Below are 21,846 nucleotides of genomic sequence, written 5' to 3'. Positions count from 1 at the left end.
AATCTACCGATTAAAGGAAGCAGATATAGTCTATTCCACCACACTTCTAGTAATGGGTACAATTACTCACCATTCTTTACACATCAAACATGAATGAAGGTGATTTACCGCCACGTTTTTAACTTTCTTTTCACTGAAAATTTCGTGTGAAATCTGGAAATTTGAAGATTGAAGATTTTGTTATCGTAGCTGAGCAAGGTGACCGCCGGCGTTCGCGGCACCGGACTTCGTCTTTTGATTCTAAATTTTATTCTGTATATTATTGGCCTTGTAGTCGTGTTCAGACTTCTCTAGATGCTCGTGACTTGTAACACCCCGGTCGGGCTGTGTTGGGTTGTAAATATCGATTATTATTGCCATTAAGTTGTATTTATCTATTCATTTATGTTTAATAATTTTGAAAGAGGCGTTGTTGTTCTGTTGGCTGGCCTTTTCTTCACGAGAGGCGCCATCACGACTAGTGCGGGTTTCGGGTCGTGACAATTTAAAGCTTTGAGCATTCTCCCAGATTGGAAAAATTCCAATACAGCACCAGTGATATGCTCTCCTACAATTCCAGCTATCTTTAAAGAATTGGCTTCCATACCCATCTGGTCCTGGTGCCTTTGTCCCATCTATATCCCATAGTGCCTCTTTGACTTCCTTCTATGAAAATCCTTTAATCAGCTGACTCCTTTGTTCTTCTGAAACAATTGGTCCTTCTTGCACTATGCTGCTTACCACATGGTCTCTATCCTGTTTATCAGTGCCAAGAAGATTCATGTAGAATTCCTTAAAAGCATCAACTACTGCATCTGTTGTTTGAACTGTTTCCCCATGTATGTTTTGGATGGTGAAAATTCTGGTTGCTGTTCTCTTTGCCTTGATCACCGAGTGAAAATAACTTGTATTCATGTCTCCATATTTAAGCCATTGCACCTTGCTCCTTTGCTGCATGTATTTTGATTTTGCCTCTTTCCAGTATATGTACTTCTTGGTCAGTTCCTTCTCCTCTTTGCCTAATCTTTCATTCCTGGTCTCCTTTTGTATTTTCTCTTGACATTCAATCAATTTCTTCATGCTTTCATCTTCTTGTTTCTCTACCTCAGCAAATCTATCCTTGTTTAACTTGATCAACACTTTATTGAGTGTGTTCAACTTTCCAACCACTTTAAACATTTTTGTCCCTTGTATTTGTTGTCTCCAAGTCCCCTCCACTCTGATCATGAAGGATTTGTCCATACTCCATATGTTATAATATCTGAATATCCTCATTTTAGGTGCACCTGTCCCTTCCCACTGGATAATTGCAGGACTATGATCATACACTCCTGCTGGCATATAGTGCACTTCAGAAGCTGGCAGTTTATTCACCCAGTCATTGTTGGTGAATACCCTGTCTATTCTGCTAAGTACTCTGTCCTGACCTTCCTGTTTGTTACTCCAAGTATAGAAGCCACCTGATCATTTCAACTCTTGTAGACCACTGTATTCCACACACTCTTTAAACTCTCTTATTTCTGCATATGTCACCTTACTCCCACTCTATCCTCTTGATTGAGTATAGAGTTGAAGTCTCCCATTATTGCCCATGCCCCTCTTACTTGATTAGCTATCCTTCTTATATCTCTCCATAACTCAGCCCTTAGTGCTTGATCATTAAATCCATACACCATTGTTACATTCATCTTCTTCCCTGTGCTGCTATGATTTATTACACTATGAATTAGTTGTTCTGTTACCATTTCCACCTGCATAGTGAATATCTGAGGCCCCCACAATATCCATACCCTCCCTGGATTGTGCTTTGAGTGATTTGTAATGTAGGACCATCCTGTGCAAAGATTAAGAGCAGCTTTGTTAGCCTTAGCTCTCTTAATCTTTGTTTCCAAGAGCCCAAACAATCCAACCTGCTGCCTTTGAAGGAATAAGTTGACTTCCTTCTGTTTGGTTGTTCTGTTTAGGCCCCTGGTATTCCAGAAACCAATACTATCCATTAGGGAGGTGGGGTTTAGGCCCCCTAACCTACCCTGTTTTGCTACCAATTCCCCGAGTTTATGTTGGTCTTTCCTTTGACTGCTCCTCATCTTCTTTGGTTTCATTGTTCCTGCTTCTCACTTGTGTGACTACAACATAATCGTTCTGATTACTTCCTCTACTTCTCCATGCTTTCTTGCCTTGCACCACATGCCATGTTTCCTGTTCCTTGTTGTTGTTGCCTGCCACAATTTCCTTCCCCTGTGTTTCCTGTTGCTTCTCTGAATTATTCTCAATTGGATTATTATCACTTGCATCCAATTGCTGTTGTTTCTCTGGCTTCCCCACCTGATCTGTTGGATTATGATTGTCTGTTCCTTTGGTGCTTCTTTCCCCTTCCTTGTCCTGCCTTAATTGTTTCCTACATTCATTGATGTCATGTCCAAAGTTTCCACATGCTGAACAATAGATTGGCTTCCATTCATATCTCACCTCCTGCTCTATAATTGCTCCACATTCATTCTCAAACATGACTATGTCTGGATAATTCTGATCTGGCTCAACTTCTACCAGAATCCTTGCAAATTGTAATCACTATTTTTGTGTTGTTGCTCTGTCTGCTTTCAATGGGTTGCCTATCAGCCCTGCAATTTTTTTCAGGGCATTTTGTCCCCAGTACTTAATGTCCAAATTCATTAATCGAATCCACACAGGAATTTTATCAACCACCTGCTTGTTAAATTTGATATCCGGTCTCCATGGTTTAACCACCATTGGCTTTTTATCAAACATTCGAATCCCTTCCTCCACCACCTTCTCCTTATTCTCCAATGAATGAAACCTTACTATGAATACTCCTATGTTCGCCTGAACAATTTTATCAATTCCAAGTGATCCCCATACTCGTTTAATGTATCCTTCCATAACCATTTGTGGGGGATTTGACCCTAAAATATATCAAATTACAGCTGATTTCCAGTAAATTATCTTATCCTTTATATCTTCCATTGTTATTTTCACATTCCCTCTCACTTGTTCCCCTCCCTTCCCAGTTAGGTCATATCCTTCACTATTTTCCCTTTTTCCTACAATTCTACTTCAATTTTCCCATGTTTTTGGTGTTTTTGCATTGCTGTGTTTCCCAATTGATTTCGATTCACTTACCTCATCCTCCATTTGATCTGCCCATGATTTCATTATCGGCGCGCTCTCCACTATTGTTGATGTTGATGCCAGTGTTCTCTCCAAATCCAGTGGAGCTATGCCTTGAATTGCATTGACATTTCGAAATTTCCTCGCCTGCGATGACTGTGGTACTCTTTTTAGGTCTCCTCCGCTTGTATTGAGCTGCACTGTACTCCTTCCTCCTCCAGATTTTGCTTTCCTCGCCTTATTAGTTGCCTGAGAGGAGAGCTCACGTTCTAGAGAGAGAAAGTTTCATAGCTATTTTTTTTGTATTCTTTTTTAATTTAGATGACACAATTTCCTTATTAGTCTGTTCCAAAAATAATGACTCATTTCTATAATTGAAAATAATTCAACTTTAAACTTTTTATTTTACTCTTTTTACCCTTAATGAGAAGCTTTTATAACCACACAAATGTCATGGTCTCACAAAGCTTTTAAGACCACAAATTTTAAAAGTCTCTCTCATTTCTCTTAAACACCGTGCCGAGTCAAACTACCTCATTTAAATTGAAACAGATATAGTAATAATTATAGATGTCAATCAAAACTGTACCCCATAATTGAATAAGGTTCAGTATTGAAACATGAAATCAAGAAATAACACAAATATCAATTATAGGGGCTACTCTTCAAACATGAAATCAATAAATAACTGAATGCGGATATCATTTAATGGGAAGATTTGCAGCCGTACCCTATTTTTATGCCACCTTAACCTATACCCTATTTTTAAAAACTATTGATTTCGTAACCAACTAACAAAAAATCTGTATTAATATGACCATTATACCCCTTCCAAAACATATAAAAGATGCACAACCATACCCAGATTTAAATTCCAGAGCCGTATCACCTCCATCACTCCGTCTCTCCTGAGATCGCCTATCGCAAACCAGATTTGAACCAGATTCAAATTCAAAATTACAAAATACATTGTAAGTATTCAAAATTTGTTTGGCGAACTTCACTGATATGCTGAATTTGCATTCTAAATCTGTTTGACGTTCACTTCTAACCTTCTAATCCGACAAATATGCTGAAATTGTTGGTTTATTTGCTAAACAAGCTGAAGTTATTTAGTTCATATCTAAAAACTTCATTAAAACGAGTTATATGAGTGTTATCATTGTTTATTTGCTAGACAAGCTGAAGTTATTTAGTTCATATTTAAAAAATTCAGCAAAACGAGCTGAAGTTTTCCTCCTACACTGGTTAAATATTAAACATAAATTAAAATTTCATATTGCAAAAAAACTTAAGCATTAGTTGCTGAAGATTTTTACGTAATCTGTAAAAACTTCAGTAATATGAGCTGATGAAGTTTTCCTCCTACACTAGGTAAAAGAAAACATTAAAATTACATATTGCACAAAAAACTTCAGCATAGGTGTTGAAGTTTTTTAGTTAATATTTAAAAACTTCAACAGGAAGAGCTGGAGTTTTTCAGTTAATCTTTAAATACTTAAGCAAGAAGAGCTGAAGTTAATCATTTCCTCTGCTATTTTTCGATTTTGAATAGAATTAATATTAAAAAAAACGCACAAAAAACTTATAACAAAAACTGAACATTTCATTAAACATTAAAAGGATAAATTAACATAAATAACAAAATAACAAAAATAACAAAAAGAAAAACTAATTGTCCATATTATCATCATCATCGTCGTCGTCGTCATCGTCACTACCAGATGGACGAGCATCTTCATCAGCAAGATTATTAAATCTTGCATACATCACAAGCGTATCAAGCTTGTTGCTGATTTCTTCGAGCTCCCTGTCGTACTTGTCTATGAGCTCATCCAGTTTCACCTCAAAGGCCTCTATAATGTCTTGCTTGATTTCTTCCACTATTTGCCAGATCACATCATCCATTTTTCTACTTTTTGTATTTTATGTCTGCTAAAATATATGTGTTTGAGTGAATAAACTCTCAAAGTATAGCGTGCTTTTATAGGGGAAAATAACTTCTGCATGGTATATGAAAAGACAAAGAGGAATTTTAAACGTTGTCTAAAGAAAAGCGTGCATGAATGTGATAGGAATGTAATTATTACACTAACACATACCCCCAACGGAATATAATTACTACTTTAATTGTCTTTATTATGTTCACTCCTGTGTACTATGCAATTAATGCTGAAACGTGCTCAAGTTTGTTGAATTCATTTTCTAAAACTTCAGCTCAATGTGCTGAAGTTATTTAGTTCATTTCTAAAAATTTCAGCACTTGATAAGCTGAAGTTTTTCTCCTGCACTCGATAGTTTTTGTCCAAAGCTTTTTTAAATAACTTAAGCTCAATGTGCTGAATTTATTTAGTTCATTTCTAAAAACTTTAGCACTGGATAAGTTGAAGTTTTTCTCCTGGACTCGATAGTTTTTGTCCTAAAGCTTTTTCAAATAACTTCAGCTCAACGTGCTGAAGTTATTTAGTTCATTTCTAAAAACTTCAGCACTTGATAAGCTGAAGTTTTTGTCCTGAACTCGATAGTATTTGTCGTAAAGCTTTTGTTTATTTAGTGTATTTAGTGATGAGCTAATGTTTTTGTCCTACATTTGACACTTTAGTTATGACTTTCAACCAAAACTACAGTCTACAGGATGAATCCGATTTGCGTTGTTATAACTTTCAATGGGAGTTGGACTCCTGATTTCAAATACTTGGATCATGATACAAAACTTGTTCTACTTAATAAGCACATATCATTCAATAGTTTCCTGAAGAAAATTAGTGAAGTTGCAAATATTGATTCAACCAGATATGTACTAAAAGTATGGTTTGATATCAAACTAAATACAAGCAAAGGAATGCTTGTAACTTCACATGAAGAACTCACTACGTGTGTACATTTGCTTACAACTGATTCAGCCTACAAGAATTGCCATTTCGTCATCAAAAAATACAACCTTCAGAATCTGTAGCATTCAACCAATTTCCTGTATATGCGATAGATTCAGAACCTGAGGCTGACTATCAATATGAAGTACGACAGCCAATAATGGAAGTAGACAACGGGCAACAACCTTCTAACATTACAGCTGCTTCAGAATATATAGTGCTGCCACAATTACCCCCTCCTCCAATAAATTCATACCAGTTTGTCGATAACCAAGAAGAAGAAGGACAACTAATAATGTAAACTGACAACAACACACAATCCAACAAAGCTTTTTGTTACCTTCTGCAATGATAAGAAACAACGAAGATGAAGTAAACATGGAGCTTATACCGATAACATCAGATAGAACTGAAGAAATTGCTGAAAGTTCTTGTGCTTCTCAAAAATCAAGAAAAAGAGTGAGGAGAAAGGTGAAAGAATCTCCACCATGTAAAATACTTAGGCACGATGCGTTGCCTGAGGAAGTAAGAGTTGGATCAATCTTTGAGAACAAACAAAACATGACTAAATTTTTCTGCAGCTTGGAGATAAACCAGAAAGTTGAATTCACTGCTGTTAGATCATGTTCCAAGAGATATGAGCTGAAATTCATCATGGACAAATGTGGTTGGAATGTACGTGCTACCGGAATAAAAAATTCCACACTGTTCAGGGTGATAAAATATCATAACATCCATGAATGCTCGGTTGATGCAAGAAAATCAGATCAGAAGCATGCTACATCAAATTTTATAAGTGAACAAATTATAGAACATGTTCGAGACAAAAAGATAGAGGTTACAGCAGCCTTTGTAGAAAATGAAATGAAAAAGAAATTTGGAATTGACATTGGTTATCACAAGGCATGGCGTGCTATTCAAAAAGTTGTTGCTTGCATAAGGGGAACACCTGAAGAGAACTACCAGATTAGTTCTTCCTTCATACCTACACATGATGGTGGCCAAAAACCCAGGAACGTACACAAGCATAAAAAGAGATGCGCAGAATAGGTAAGCAAAACAATACTAACCGTCAGCCTGAAGTTTCAAATGTTCCTATTTGAAAAACTTCACACCTTATGATTTGTTTTTTTTGTGTTTCACTGTACAGATTTGCTTACATGTTCTTTGCTCCTGCGGCATCAGTAGCTGGTTGGTCCTGCTGTAGACCCGTTATTGCAGTAGATGCAACGTTTTTAAAGTCCAAATATCGCGGTGTTCTATTTGTTGCTATATCAAAGGATGAAAACAATCAAATCTTTCCTCTATGTTTTGGTGTAGCATAATCAGAAAACAATGAGGCATACATTTGGTTCTTCGGGGAAATGAGAAAAACAATTCAAGTCCGTCGTGAACTGGTTTTCTTGTCAGATAGAAACCAATCAATCGCAAATGGGATTAGAAAAGTTCTTCCTGAAGCTCACCATGGTATCTGCCTCTATCACTTTGAGAAAAATTTAAAGCAAAGACATGCAAAAGCCACGGTAATAAATCTTTTTCAAAGTGCTGCAAGGTCATACAAACGTGAAGATTTTAATCAGTTAATGTCCCAACTCAAAAGTATTGACAAGAAAACATACAATTACATAATGGAAGAGCCTCCCGAGAGATGGGCTCGATCGTGGTTCCCACGGCGACGTTATGATATGCTAACAACAAACATGGTAGAATCAATGAATTCCGTTTTACTAAAAGGGAGAGAAATGCCTATTTTAAGAATGTTAGATTTCATCCAAGAAAAGTTGGGAGAGTGGTTTTACGAACGGAGAAAAAAGGCAAATGAAACTTTTCACAGAGTATCAATATGGGCAGAAGAAGAGATGACTAAGAAGATGGACTTGGCTTGCAAAATGTTTGTGAGTATATTTATTAACTTCAGCTTTTTATATGTGTTGCAGTGATTTGCTTATTACATTTAAAAAATTTCATACTTTTTCTTTTTGAAGCAAAAGTACACTAATATAGTTTGTTTTAATTTTTTATTCCTTGTTAGGTGTTCAACCTTGACCCAATGTTGTTTAGAATAAATAGTGAAGGAATCGAATTCATTGTGGACTTAAAGAAGAGAACTTGTGACTGCTTGGAATTCCAATGAATTGCCCTGTCCACATGCAATTGCTGCTATTAATAAGAGATATTTGCAGAAGTCTGATTACTGCTCAAATTGGTATTTAAGGGAAACATGGTTGAAAATATATGAAGGACATATGAATACCGCGGGAGATCAAAAATCATGGGATATACCACAAAATGTACAATTTGAGATCACAAAACCTCCCGATGTAGAGATTTTTGATTGAAGAAGACAAAAGAAGAGGCATATACCTGCGACTGAATCATCAGGACCATTCAAGTCTACCGAATGCAGTCGATGTAAACAAGTTGGGCATAACAGAACAACTTGCTTGTCTTCTCCAGCACCTCATCCATATTCCAAGAAACACACTGAAAAATACTCCAACCTTCAATAATCCTTGGTCTGAATTTAGACTTTCTTTATTGTATGACATAATTGAAATGTGATTTTTTTCATAGGAATAAAAAAATAAGCTCTTGGACAATTTTATATAATACTAAAGTACAAATCACTCATTTTTGTTGCGCAGGCTTACAGGTTTGGTTGCATTTTAAAAAAGTACGCAATGACTTCTGTGAGAAAAAAACTTCAGGTTACAGTATGTGAAATACATATCCTTAAACAAACACACACATACACACATACAAACACTCACTCACACTCACACACACACACGCATACAGCACACAAAAGAAAATGCATGTACAAACAAAAGCTGCAGCATCTCTAAGCTGAAGTTGTAGAAAAAGAACTTAATAAAAACTAAGTACCATACTGCAACTAAGAAGTATAAAGCAAATACCAACAAATAACAAGGATAATGCAAATAGAAAGCTAAGAACAAAGAGTGTGACAATTACATTGATATAAAAAGAGGTCAGAACAACACACGAATTACAAACAAAACTTCAGCTCTATAGGCTGAAGTTATACAAAAGGAACCTAAAAAACTTCAGCTCTTTGGGCTGAAGTAAACAAAAAAGCATAGCATTGAAACATAGAAAAAAAAGATTACAAACACTAACAATCATCACCATCATCATCATCATCATCATCATCATCATCATCATCACAGTACTCCTCAATTTCTCTAAATATCTCATCATCATCACTATCAGAGATAACTATAGGGTAGTCGGGCAAAAGACCACTGAATCCAAGAAGATCAATCCTCAACTTGTTGAATTCATCATGCAGCTGACTTTGTCCGACGATTACTCTATCCATAAGAGAAAGAATAGTCTTCGGGTTGTTTTGCAGCTTGGAATGGTCGTTCAAGCTGGGAAACTGAAAACTATCAAACTGCTGCACAACCTTGTCGAACGAGGTTGAATAATCTCCACAACTACGTTCCATGTTAAGCCTGTTCTGGAATGATTGATTGGCGCAGAGCTTTGGTCTGATTCTCTCCCAATCAGCCTTTATTTGATCCCACAAAATCATAAGATTAGCCACTGGTTTGTTATTGTACCACTCACACTTCAAAGCCTCCCACTTCTTCATAATTTCATCCATATTAGGCTTCCCACTTCCGCTTGCACCAGACATTATTTCTTTAACAAAAGCTGAAAGACTAAGGATGAATATAAATTTAAAGAAATATGATAGAAGTCTATGAATGCATATGAAATTTTCAAGTGAAGAGATTGTTAATATAGCCAAAGAGTGCACCTAATCAATTTAATATCTATAAATGCTGAAGAGATTGTTAACCGTTTTTTTTCCAGAGAAATTGAATGTAACAAGATAAGTATTTGGCAAAAGAAGTAAGTGGTAAATGCTAGTAGTTGGTAACAATAAAAAAAATAGTAAAAAATAAGACAACAAAAAGTAGGTGATATAGGTGATAAATGACAAAAAGTAGCTAGAAAATGCAAAAAAGATAAGTATCAAGTTAAAAAAATACCAAAGCATGCTAAAGTGTTTGTCTCAAAGCTTTTTCAAAAAACTTCGGCCCAATGTGCTGAAGTTTTTTAGTATATTTCCAAAAACTTCAGCACCTGATAAGCTGAAGTTTTTGTGTTGGATTCAATAGTTTTTCTCTTAAAGCTTTTTCAAAAAATTTCGGCCCAATGTGCTGAATTTTTTAGTATACGAGTGAAGATACATGTAGCTCATAAAATTATTTTATGGCAGACTATGGACCACAACTTAAAAGCCATGCCAATAATATAAAACACATACAAAATACCGTCATATTTCACTTAATTACAACCTCCAACCAGAGAATAAAATTTTTTATCAAAAAATCCAAGACTAGTAATCACGTAGGGTATGAAAACATAAACTAAAATTTGAGAAATTTTTTAATGCACAAATATGCCAAACACTCCAATCATTAGTCTTCCAGGATATCAAACAGAGTATTTNCAAAGAAATATAGGCGAATTACATTAGATATAAAAAGAAGGTACAGAACAACAACACAAATTAACAAACAAAACTTACTAGACTCTATGGGCTGAAGTTATACAAAATAGACCTAAAAAACTTACAGCTCTATGGGCTGAAGTAACAAAAAGACATAGCATTGAAACATAAGAAAACAGATTACAAACACTAACAATCATCACCACCACTACCATCATCATCATCATCACAGTACTCCTCAATTTCTCTAGATATCTCATCATCATCACCATCGGAGATAACTATAGGGTAGTCGGGCAAAAGACCACTGAATCCAAGAAGATCAATCTTCAACTTGTTGAATTCATCACGCAGCTGACTTGTTCGACGATTACTCTATCCATAAGAGAAAGAATAGTCTTCAGGTTGTTTTGCAGCTTGGAATTGTCGTTCCAGCTGGGAAACTGAACTGCACAACCTTATCGAACGAGGTTGAATAATCTCCACAACTACGTTCCATGTTAAGCCTGTTCTGGAATGATTGATTGGCACAGAGCTTTGGTCTGATTCTCTCCAATCAGCCTTTATTTGATCCCACAAAATCATAAGATTAGCCATTGGTTTGTTATTTTACCACTCACACTTCAAAGCCTCCCACCTCTTCATAATTTCATCCATATTAGGCTTCCCACTTCCGCTTGCACCAGACATTTTTTTCTTTAACAAAAGCTGAAAGACTAAGTATGAATATAAATTTAAAGAATAATGATAGAAGTCTATGAATGACTATGAAATTTTCAAGTGAAGAGATTGTTAATATAGACAAAGAGTTCACCTAATCAATTTAATATCTATAAATGTAAAAGTAACTTTTCAGCTGTTTTTACTGTTTTACGTTCAGAGAAATTGAATGACACAAGATAAGTAGGTGGTAAAAACAAGTATGTGGTAAATGCAAAAAGAAATGTAACTTCAGCCCCACAGTTTTTCTATAGTAAAAAAATAACTTCAGCCTGAAAAATAACTTTTCGAATCATTTACTATATAGTCAAACAAATTTAAATGAAAGATGAAGTAGTTGACAAAAGACAAAAAGTAGATAGTAAATGCAAAAAAGATAAGTATCAACTTAAAAAAATACCAAAACATGCTAAAGTTTTTCTCTTAAAGCTTTTTCAAAAAACTTCGGCCCAATGTACTGAAGTTTTTTTAGTATATTTCCAAAAATTCAGCACCTGATAAGCTGATGTTTTTGTGTTGGCTTCAATAGTTTTTGTCCTAAAGCTTTTTCAAAAAACTTCGGCCCAATGTGCTGAAGTTATTTAGTACATTTATAAAAACTTCAGCACTCGATAAGCTGAAGTTTTTGTCCTGGACTCGATAGTTTTTGTCGTAAAGAATTTTCAAATAACTTACGCAGAAACTACTGAAGTTATTTAGTGTATTTAGTGATGAGCTGAAGTTTTTGTCCTACATTTGACACTTTTGTTATGACTTTTAACCAAAACTTCAGCTTAAAAAGAAAAAGTTATTTACTTCATGCTCAAGTTTAGCATGCTGAATTTCAACAAAAATATACTTGAAATTCATGAAAAAAGACACAAACATATTTGAATCAATCCAAGTCACATAATTCACACAAAACAATGTATATTCACAAAATCCAATTTTGTTTTCTCTTACATCCTTGGAAAAAAAAAATTAGTTCTTTGTTTACAAGTTATTCTCTGTTCAAAAAATTCACAGAGTGTCTTCATATTCTCCATAGTCATGTCCTAGTTGCTCTTCTTGGTTTTCTTAACCACATTCCATGAACTTTCACTATGTCTTCCACCAAAGCGTTTTCTGTCAGTCACAGGTTGACGAAGTTTAGTACTGTAATTTTTTTAGCAACTACTGTCTTCTTTCATAAGAAAAAAAATAAGAAAATATTGGCCAAAGACATGCTTACTGGTGTGCATCTGGGAATTCGTGGGAAGCAAAGATAGTGAAGGAGAAGTCCAAAATACTTCATATGTGACGGAAACTGGCCACATCAAAAACTCGAGCCCCAGAAAATTTGCTCTTTTTCCTAAAAGTTACATTTATCAACTAGTAAAAAGAGCAAATTGTCCTGGTGCTCGAGTGTTTGATCTGGACACTCTCTTTCACATATGAAGTATTTCGACTTCTCCTTCACTAACTTTGCTTCCCACGAACTCCCTGCTACACCCAATAAGCATGTCTTAGCCAACATTTTCTTGTTTTTCTTTGAATACAAATTTAAAGAAATATGATAGAAGTCTATGGATGACTATGAAAATTTCAAGTGAAGAGATTGTTAATATAGCCAAAGAGTGCACCTAATCAATTTAATATCTATAAATGCTGAAGAGATTGTTAACTATTTTTTGTTCAGAGAAATTGAATGTAACAAGATAAGTATTTGGCAAAAGAAGTAAGTGGTAAATGCTAGTAGTTGGTAAATGCAATAAAAAAAATAGTGAAAAATAAGCCAACAAAAAGTAGGTGATATACGTGATAAATGACAAAAAGTAGCTAGAAAATGCAAAAAAAATAAGTATCAAGTTAAAAAAAATACCAAAATATGCTAAAGTTTTTGTCTCAAAGCTTTTTCAAAAAACTTCGGCCCAATGTGCTGAAGTTTTTTAGTATATTTCCAAAAACTTCAGCACCTGATAAGCTGAAGTTTTTGTGTTGGATTCGATAGTTTTTCTCTTAAAGCTTTTTCAAAAAACTTCGGCCCAATGTGCTGAAGTTTTTTAGTATATTTCCAAAAAATCAGCACCTGATAAGCTGAAGTTTTTGTGTTGGATTCAATAGTTTTTGTCCTAAAGCTTTTTTAAAAAACTTCGGCCCAATGTGTCACGACCCAAAATCCACTAAGGGTCGTGGTGGCGCCGGACACCTCTGTCAGGCAAGCCATCTAAATTATCAATTAAATCCTCTCTTAATACTTTTGAAAATTCTAAGGTTTTTCCTTCCATTTTTCATAAATAAAAGATCACTACTTGAATTCAAATTTAAATAATAATAATAATTAGTACAAATCTTTCGAAACTATCCCAGAACCCGGTGTCACAAGTGCATGAGCAACTACTGATAAGGAAAATAAAATACCACATCAGTCCGAAATACAGTGGACAGGGAATAAAATGCTAAATGCCGAAAGGAACTACACTAGCTGCGGGTCGCCTCGAACAATGTAGCTCACCTAGTCCCAAAGATCATTCGCGCTGCTACGCCCAGTAAGCTGCTAGAGGTATATATACCTGTGCAATAAAAATGCACAGAAGTGTAGTATAAGTACGTAATCAACGTGTACTCAATGAGTATCCCGCCTAATCTCGAAGAAGTAGGGACGAGATGGCCAACTTCAACACTCACTAGAGGTCAATTAACAATATTCTAGAAATGCGAGGAAAATCATGGTTTTATATGGTAGTTCAAATTCGCGAAGCCAGAAAACAGGTAAACACCTTCAACAAATAATCAAGGATTTTCAAGATTTACTCTTTATTATGTTTTCAATTTATATCAAGCCATGAAAGGCAATATCAACATTTAAAATTCTCGGGAAACAATATACATATCATGTGCAAATCATGCCGAGGTCGACGGCGCGCTCCAGCAGAAATGTAAACTGTGCACTGCCGAGGGTCGAACGGCACGAACCATAGATGCATCTATTTAATCTGCCGAGGCGTTCGGCCCGTTCCATAAATAAACACATACCCTGCTCGCGAACCATGCATGCAACGCAGGTACACATAGAGATACATGCTCAATCAGTCAATTAAGAACTTATCGAAATATTTACCCGAATAAAACAATTTCTCTTTTTAACAATTCAGGAAAAATGATGTTTAATCTCCTTTTAAATTCATTTACTAATCCAAGCTGATTCAAGCAATTCAAGCTATCAATGGGTTCATAAATAATCCAAGTATAACATGCTTTTGGGCCCTAACTACCCGGACAATAGCATAATAGTAGCTACGCACGGACTCTCGTCACCTCGTGCGTACGTAGCCCCCGCAAATAGGAGCACATAATCAATTATTTCACCTATGGGGACAATTCCCTCATACAAGGTTAGAAAGGAGACCTCGCTTCGAAGACTCATAACCGGCATTCTACATTCTTCCGAAGGCTTGAACTGACGCACAATGCACCAAAACTAGCCAATTAACGACAAACTAATGAGAACATGCTCAAATACTTGTTATCAATTCAAATTACACAAATTCCCAACTCCGCTTAGTGAAATGACCAAAATGCCCTCGATCCCACGTGCCCGGATTCCGAAATTTCTCAAAGATAAAGGTTACCCATGACCTTAGGAACTCAAATATATAATTTTCTCTAAATTCCATACCAAAATCGTGGCTAAATTCCAAGAATATAATTTTCTAGGTTTTCCACCAAAACCTCAATTTTTATACTAATTTTCATGCACAAATCCACACATAATCAATGTATTTAACTCATAATAGGTGGGGATGACTTACCTTAACATTGATGACGAAAATCCTCCTTTGAAGCTCCCCAAAATCGCCCCAAGCCATGAACAAAATGAGAGAAATGGACTCAATTCACGATTTAAAACAACCTTGCTGCCTCCAGGTATTCCGCGTCTGCGGTGCATTTTCCGCTTCTGCGGATGTCGCTTCCGCGATTTTTGACCGCTTCTGCGGCTTGGGCAAGAGGGAGCTGACCGCTTCTGCGGTCTGGGGGCCGCTTAAGCGGAACAGCTTCTGCGGTCCCTGAGCCGCTTCTGCGGTTTCCTTGGGCTTGGCCCTTCTGCTTATGCGAGATTTCGACCGCATCTGCGGTCCAAGAACCGCAGATGCGGTTATTACAGAAGCAGCAACCTCAAGCCTTCCCAAATTCAAATTTTCGATCCGTTAGCCTCCCGGAATCCACCCGAGGCTCCCGGGACCCCAACCAAAACTACCAACCAATCCCAAAACACATTACGGACTTGCTCGAGGCCTCAAATAATATCAAACAACGCTAAAACCATGAATTACACCCCGATTCAAGCTTTATGAACTTTGAACTTTCCAACTTCTACTTCCGATGTTTAAACCTATCAAATCATGTTCGATTGACCTCAATTTTTGCACACAAGTCATATTTGACATTACGGACCTACTCCAACTTCCGGAATCGGATTCCGACCCCGATAGCAAAAAGTCCACTTCCGGTCAAACTTCTCAAAAACCTCCAAATTCCTATCTTTAGCCAAATGGCTTCAAAATGACCTACGGACCTCCGAATTCACTTCCGATCGCGCCCCCAACTCCAGAATCACCATACGGAGCTATTCACAGTCTCAGAATCCCCCAACGGACATCGATAACTCTGAAATGCTCTTCAAGCCAAACTTATGAAATTTCTTGTAAAATGCTAACTGCCACAATAGGCGCCAAAACGCTCCCGGGTTATCCAAAACCCAAACCGAGCATACGCCCAAGTCCGAAATCATCATACGAACCCGCTGGAACCTTCAGATCCTGATTCCGATATTGTTTACTCAAAAATCCAATCTTAGTTCATTCTTTCAACTTTAAGCTTCTGAAATGAGAATTCTTTCCAAATCAACTCTGAACTTTCCGGAACTTAATTCCGACCATGCGTACAAGTCATGATACCTGAAATGAAACTGTTCACGGCCTCCGATTGCTGAACGGAGTGCTGGGACTCAAAACGACCAATCGGGTCGTTACATTTCACATATTCAATTCCAAGGTTCGTATCGTCTTTTTTTCGACTTGCCGAGATTAATCTTCCTGCACCCGCCAATTCCAAGTCTTGGCATGCGAGTCGAGGGACCATTCCATAAGTCTCAAAACGGCTGATATCGTATTCCGGGCCTGAGAACTTTATGATTTGTGAATGCTAAAAAAAATTATATTAATATTAATAATAATAATAATAATAATAATAATAATAATAATAATAATAATAATAATAATAATAATAGAGTCATTTCATGTCCAATTGACTCTTAAATCCTAATCAAGTATCTTGATTCTGAGCTTGTCGATATTCAAACAGTCAAAAATTATTTTCAATGTCAAAATTATTCGTCTCTGGCCTCTTTGAAACACAGTCTGTATAAAGCTCGGTCTCATTATAGCAAAAAAAAGAAATCCCTCAAAGAAGGAAACTTGGGCAGAATTATTTTTTATGCAAATTGATTAGCTTTGAAGACATTGAGTATGCTTGCATAGGACATCATTGGGTAGTCATTAGAAATTTCCTAAAGATTGGGGCAATTTTTTGAAATATGCCAGAGTCATGCAAAAAAAAAGGGAATTATGCTAGAGCTAAAGCTTTGATCTTCGGCATAAGTCAGCCTTTCACAAGACATTAAATCAATTCGCTTCCATGTCAACAAACCTCGTGCATTAGAGCCCTCTAGATAACAAGTCATTCTCGTCCATCCATTTTGCAACTTGGGCTAATACTTAACCATATAATGAATTAATCTATCTAATGATATACTTTATTATTTCATATGATGAATACGCTAACACTTTACTTTTATTTTGAAAAGTTTTATTTTTTCTTTAAAGGTTGCCTCGCATTGAATACTGTTTTGGCTGCGAATCTGCATAAAGGACGGGCTATAATGGCAGACCGTTTTGAAGAATTCAGTACTGATCACGCCCAACTATGCCTTATAAAAAGGACTAAGCGGTCGCTGCAAATATAATCCGGTTTACAAGTCCGGAGTCGAATCCCACAGAGAACTAAGGTTTAGCTACAGCTGTTCACTATCACCAAGAAGACAAGCTTGAACAATTCCTAACTTATAGATATTAAGATTCTTGTGTTTAACTAATTAACTAATAAATCAAAATAGTAAATTAACAACTAACGATACTGAGGGTTAGAGAAAAGATTAAGAAGGTCTAGAGTTATGATTTCCCCTATTGTCGGAATCCTTCCCGCTATGTCTTCTATAATTTCGCCTAAGTATTCTCTACCAATGATGAGCACTCTTATTGCCGTAAATCTCTCCCGAGTAATTACGACAATTTACTAGACGCACTCTCCCGAGCTACGCTAGATGGCTTTTAATACAGCTCACTTCAGATCGCACCCAAAGCTTCGTTATCCCTAATCCCACCTTTAAACCCTCGGTTATTGATCCCTCATATACTCTGGGAGTGGTGTTGTTCAACAACTACCTAAATATGCACTCTCTCCCGAGTTATGCATACTAAATAGGCACAGCTAATTGAGAGCTCTTCAATCAAACAGAATATATATGGCTCAATTATATAAAAACATAACAAGAATTTATCCTACAAAAGGTTCTATCAAAATTCTAGATAACAAATTAGCTATTCATAATAGTATGTAAAACTACAATACTAAAAGTCATAACCAACAATGAAAAAAATAGGAAGAGGAAGGAAAAAACTCGTAGAAGAATTCTCCGCCTTGCGCCCAATATGTTCTTGCCTCCAAGGGTGTTGTCTAACCCTAAAGTAGTGTCTCTCCGCCTCCTTAGGTCTAATTTGTGTCCAAAATATGTCCTCCTCTTGTTCTTGGCCGGACTCCTTTGTTTAATATAGGGTTTAGGACTTAAAATCCCATGTTTTGCACTTTAGTCCCTGAAATTTTCGCTTCCTGCCGCGGTTTTGCCGCGGTCGCGGTAGAACCGCAGCCAAACATGCCCTCTGATTCTTCAGTTGTCCGCGACCATCTTCTACCGCGGTTCCGCCGCGGTCGCGGCAAAACCGCGGTTCTTCACCCTGTTTCTTTTGGAATTTGGAAAAACGCAAAACATGAAAGGTTAGCCCTTTGAGTTAGCTTTCTGACCATATATTGTGGAGCCCCAATGGAGTTTTGAGCAAAAAGTTATGTCTATTTTACTAGACAATGCGCAATATGCCTCCTCAAGTCTTCGTTCGTACTTAATTATCAAATTTGACCTCCGAACACGATCCCGGCTTAATTCCTTGAGCTTTTACTCAGACTTCAAAGCTTCAAATAACTTAAGTTCATTCCATAACATCTATATAGCTCAGAATCACACCTACAAGGCATAAAACACACAATTAGTGCAAAACACTAGCGATTAAAGCGCAAACTCATATTAAAATGCAGTAAATTCGAGTGTAATAAGCGACTAAAATATGCAATTATAGCCTATCATCAACACCCCACACTTAAACCATTGCTCGTCCTCGAGCAATCAAACTACACTTTTTTTATAGACACGACCTTTTTAAACAATTCTCCTAACTCATCACACCAAGAATATTTAAAATAGACTAAGCACAAAAGCGTAACATCTTCACCTCAAGATTTGACTCACAAGTACCACACGTTATTCACAACTCACCCACTTACTCTAATATAGAGGTGACTAACATTACCTTTCCTTCATGAATCAAGTGCCCTCACACAACAAAAGAGAGTAGTTCCACACAATAAAATTTAAGAACACTTAGGAACTCAAGATAGAAAGAATTCACTCACTCTCAGAAATAACATTCATATGCCACAAAAGATGCACCATAAGCTTGCCCGTAGTGTACTACTCCACTAATCGAGCTCATTCAATCTTGGATCAATTAGGACTTTATTTGGTTGTAATGTAGGCTACGGGACGGGTAGCATTCATTTAGATATAAGAGTGACTACACATCCCTAAGCACTTTAATACATATACTTTAACATTCAAACCCCATACTTATGTCAAACCAAACTCCACCTTCACATCAATGTAAATTACCCCATTCTTCTTTAAGCACACTTACATCAAGAGCCACCACTTATCAAGGAATTTTTTTTCTTATTTTTTTTATAACAATCAAACTATATTTTTTTTTCCAATTCAAGTGGCTCTTCCTTTTTCAAAACAGTGCACCTTTCTCATTATTCAATTAGTTCCACTCAAAAGCCAAACCAACCACCCCACACTTTAACTTTTACAAAGTTCATAACAATTCAAGTGCTCATGAGAGGTGAAAAGGTTTAAATAGATGGTTAATTCAAACAAATGGGTAAGGCTTGTAATGTGGTTGCCAAAGAAAAAGGATTATAGGCTCAACGAGGTCAACTACGATACATAACAATTAGGTGGGTAAAATATACATATATGGCTCAACAAGAAAACGCCTATATCACTTCCAAGACTGAACAACACTACTATTTCGCTTTGCAAACACACGGGACAAGTTCTAGGCATCAAATGCAATGCACAGAATAACACAAAACCTTACACACACATGGCACATAACTCACTCAGGATTGGATTCATCAAGACACNTTTATATCAAGCCATGAAAGGCAATATCAATATTTAAAATTCTCGGGAAACATTATACATATCATGCGCAAATCATGCCGAGGTCGACGGCCCGCTCCAGCAGAAATGTAAACTGTGCACTACCGAGGGTCGAACGGCACGAACCATAGATGCATCTATTTAATCTGCCGAGGCGATCGGCCCGTTCCATAAATAAACACATACCCTGCTCGCGAATCATGCATGCGACGCAGGTACACATAGAGATACATGCTCAATCAGTCAATTAAGAACTTTTCAGAATATTTACCCGAATAAAACAATTTCTCATTTTAACAATTCAGGAAAAATGATGTTTAATCTCCTTTTAAATTCATTTACTAATCCAAGGTGATTCAAGCAATTCAAGCTATCAATGGGTTCATAAATAATCCAAGTATAACATGCTTTTGGGCCCTAACTACCCGGACAATAGCATAATAGTAGCTACGCACGGACTCTTATCACCTCGTGCGTACGTAGCCCCCGCAAATAGGAGCACATAATCAATTATTTCACCTATGGGGACAATTCCCTCTTACAAGGTTAGAAAGGAGACTCACCTCGCTCTAAAGACTCATAACCGGCATTCTACATTCTTCCGAAGGCTTGAACCGACACACAATGCACCAAAACTAGCCAATTAACGACAAACTAATGAGAACATGCTCAAATACTTGTTATCAATTCAAATTATACAAATTCCCAACTATGCTTAGTGAAATGACCAAAATGCCCTCGGGCCCACATGCCCGGATTCCGAAATTTCTCGAAGATAAAGGTTATCCATGACCTTAGGAACTCAAATATATAATTTTTTTCTAAATTCCATACCAAAATCGTGGCTAAATTCCAAAAATATAATTTTCTAGGTTTCCACCAAAACCTCAATTTTTATACTAATTTTCATGCCCAAATCCATACATAATCAATGTATTTAACTCATAATAGGTGGGGATGACTTACCTTAACATTGATGACGAAAATCCTCCCTTGAAGCTCCCCAAAATCGCCCCAAGCCATGAACAAAATGAGAGAAATAGACTCAATTCACGATTTAAAACAACCTTGCTGCCTCCAGGTATTCCGCGTCTGCGGTGCATTTTCCGCTTCTGCGGATGTCGCTTCTGGGATTTTTGACCGCTTCTGCGGCTTGGGCAAGAGGGAGCTGACCGCTTCCGCGGTCTGGGGGCCGCTTAAGCGGAACAGCTTCTGCGGTCCCTGGGCCGCTTCTGCGGTTTCCTTGGGCCTGGCCCCTTCCGCTTCTGCGAGATTTCGATCGCATCTGCGGTCCAAGAACCGCAGATGCGGTTATGACAGAAGCAGCAACCTCAAGCCTTCCCAAATTCCAATTTTCGATCCGTTAGCCACCCGGAATCCACCCGAGGCCCCCGGGACCCCAACCAAAACTACCAACCAATCCCAAAACACATTACGGACTTGCTCGAGGCCTCAAATCATATCAAACAACGCTAAAACCATGAATTTCACCCCGATTCAAGCTTTATGAAGTTTGAACTTTCCAACTTCTACTTCCGATGTTTAAACCAATCAAATCATGTCCGATTGACCTCAATTTTTGCACACAAATCATATTTGACATTACGGACCTACTCCAACTTCTGGAATCGGATTCCGACCCCGATATCAAAAAGTCCACTTCCGGTCAAACTTCTCAAAAACCTTCAAATTTCTATCTTTAGCCAAATGGCTTCAAAATGACCTACGGACCTCCGAATTCACTTCCGATCGCGCTCCCAACTCCAGATTCACCATACGGAGCTATTCACAGTCTCGGAATCCCAAACGGACGTCGATGACACTGAAATGCACATCAAGCCAAACTTATTAAATTTCTTCTAAAATGCTAACTTCCACAATAGGCGCCAAAACACTCTCGGGTTATCCAAAACCCGAACCGGGCAAACGCCCAAGTCCAAAATCATCATACGAACCTGCTGGAACCTTCGGATCTCGATTCCGAGGTCGTTTTCTCAAAATTCCCATCCTAGTTCATTCTTTCAACTTTAGGCTCTTGAAATAGGAATTCTCTTCCCAAAGCGACTCCGGATTTCCCGAAACTCAAT

General features: G+C 37.1%; 1 protein-coding gene across 1 annotated transcript; it reads right to left on the bottom strand.

Moving 5' to 3' along the window:
- Nucleotides 1–645: 645 nt before the first annotated feature.
- Nucleotides 646–1,976, bottom strand: LOC109207390. The gene is made up of 2 exons (XM_019370300.1): nt 1,584–1,976; nt 646–1,410 (listed from the first exon to the last, which is right to left on the bottom strand). Exons 1-2 carry the CDS (start codon nt 1,974–1,976, stop codon nt 646–648), a joined length of 1,158 nt encoding a protein of 385 aa, XP_019225845.1.
- Nucleotides 1,977–21,846: the final 19,870 nt, after the last annotated feature.

The sequence above is a fragment of the Nicotiana attenuata genome, unplaced genomic scaffold (genome assembly GCF_001879085.1).
Source record: "Nicotiana attenuata strain UT unplaced genomic scaffold, NIATTr2, whole genome shotgun sequence".
NCBI classification, from domain to species: domain Eukaryota; kingdom Viridiplantae; phylum Streptophyta; class Magnoliopsida; order Solanales; family Solanaceae; genus Nicotiana; species Nicotiana attenuata.
This window is presented reverse-complemented; position numbering and strand designations above follow the sequence as displayed.

Coding starts and splice junctions, on each gene's coding strand:
- LOC109207390 (XM_019370300.1), bottom strand. CDS start 1,976: ATGGATAGTATTGGTTTCTGGAATACCAGGGGCCTAAACAGAACAACC. Junction 1,411..1,583: donor TAAGAAGGATAGCTAATCAA/GTAAGAGGGGCA, acceptor AGTAACAAACAG/GAAGGTCAGGACAGAGTACT.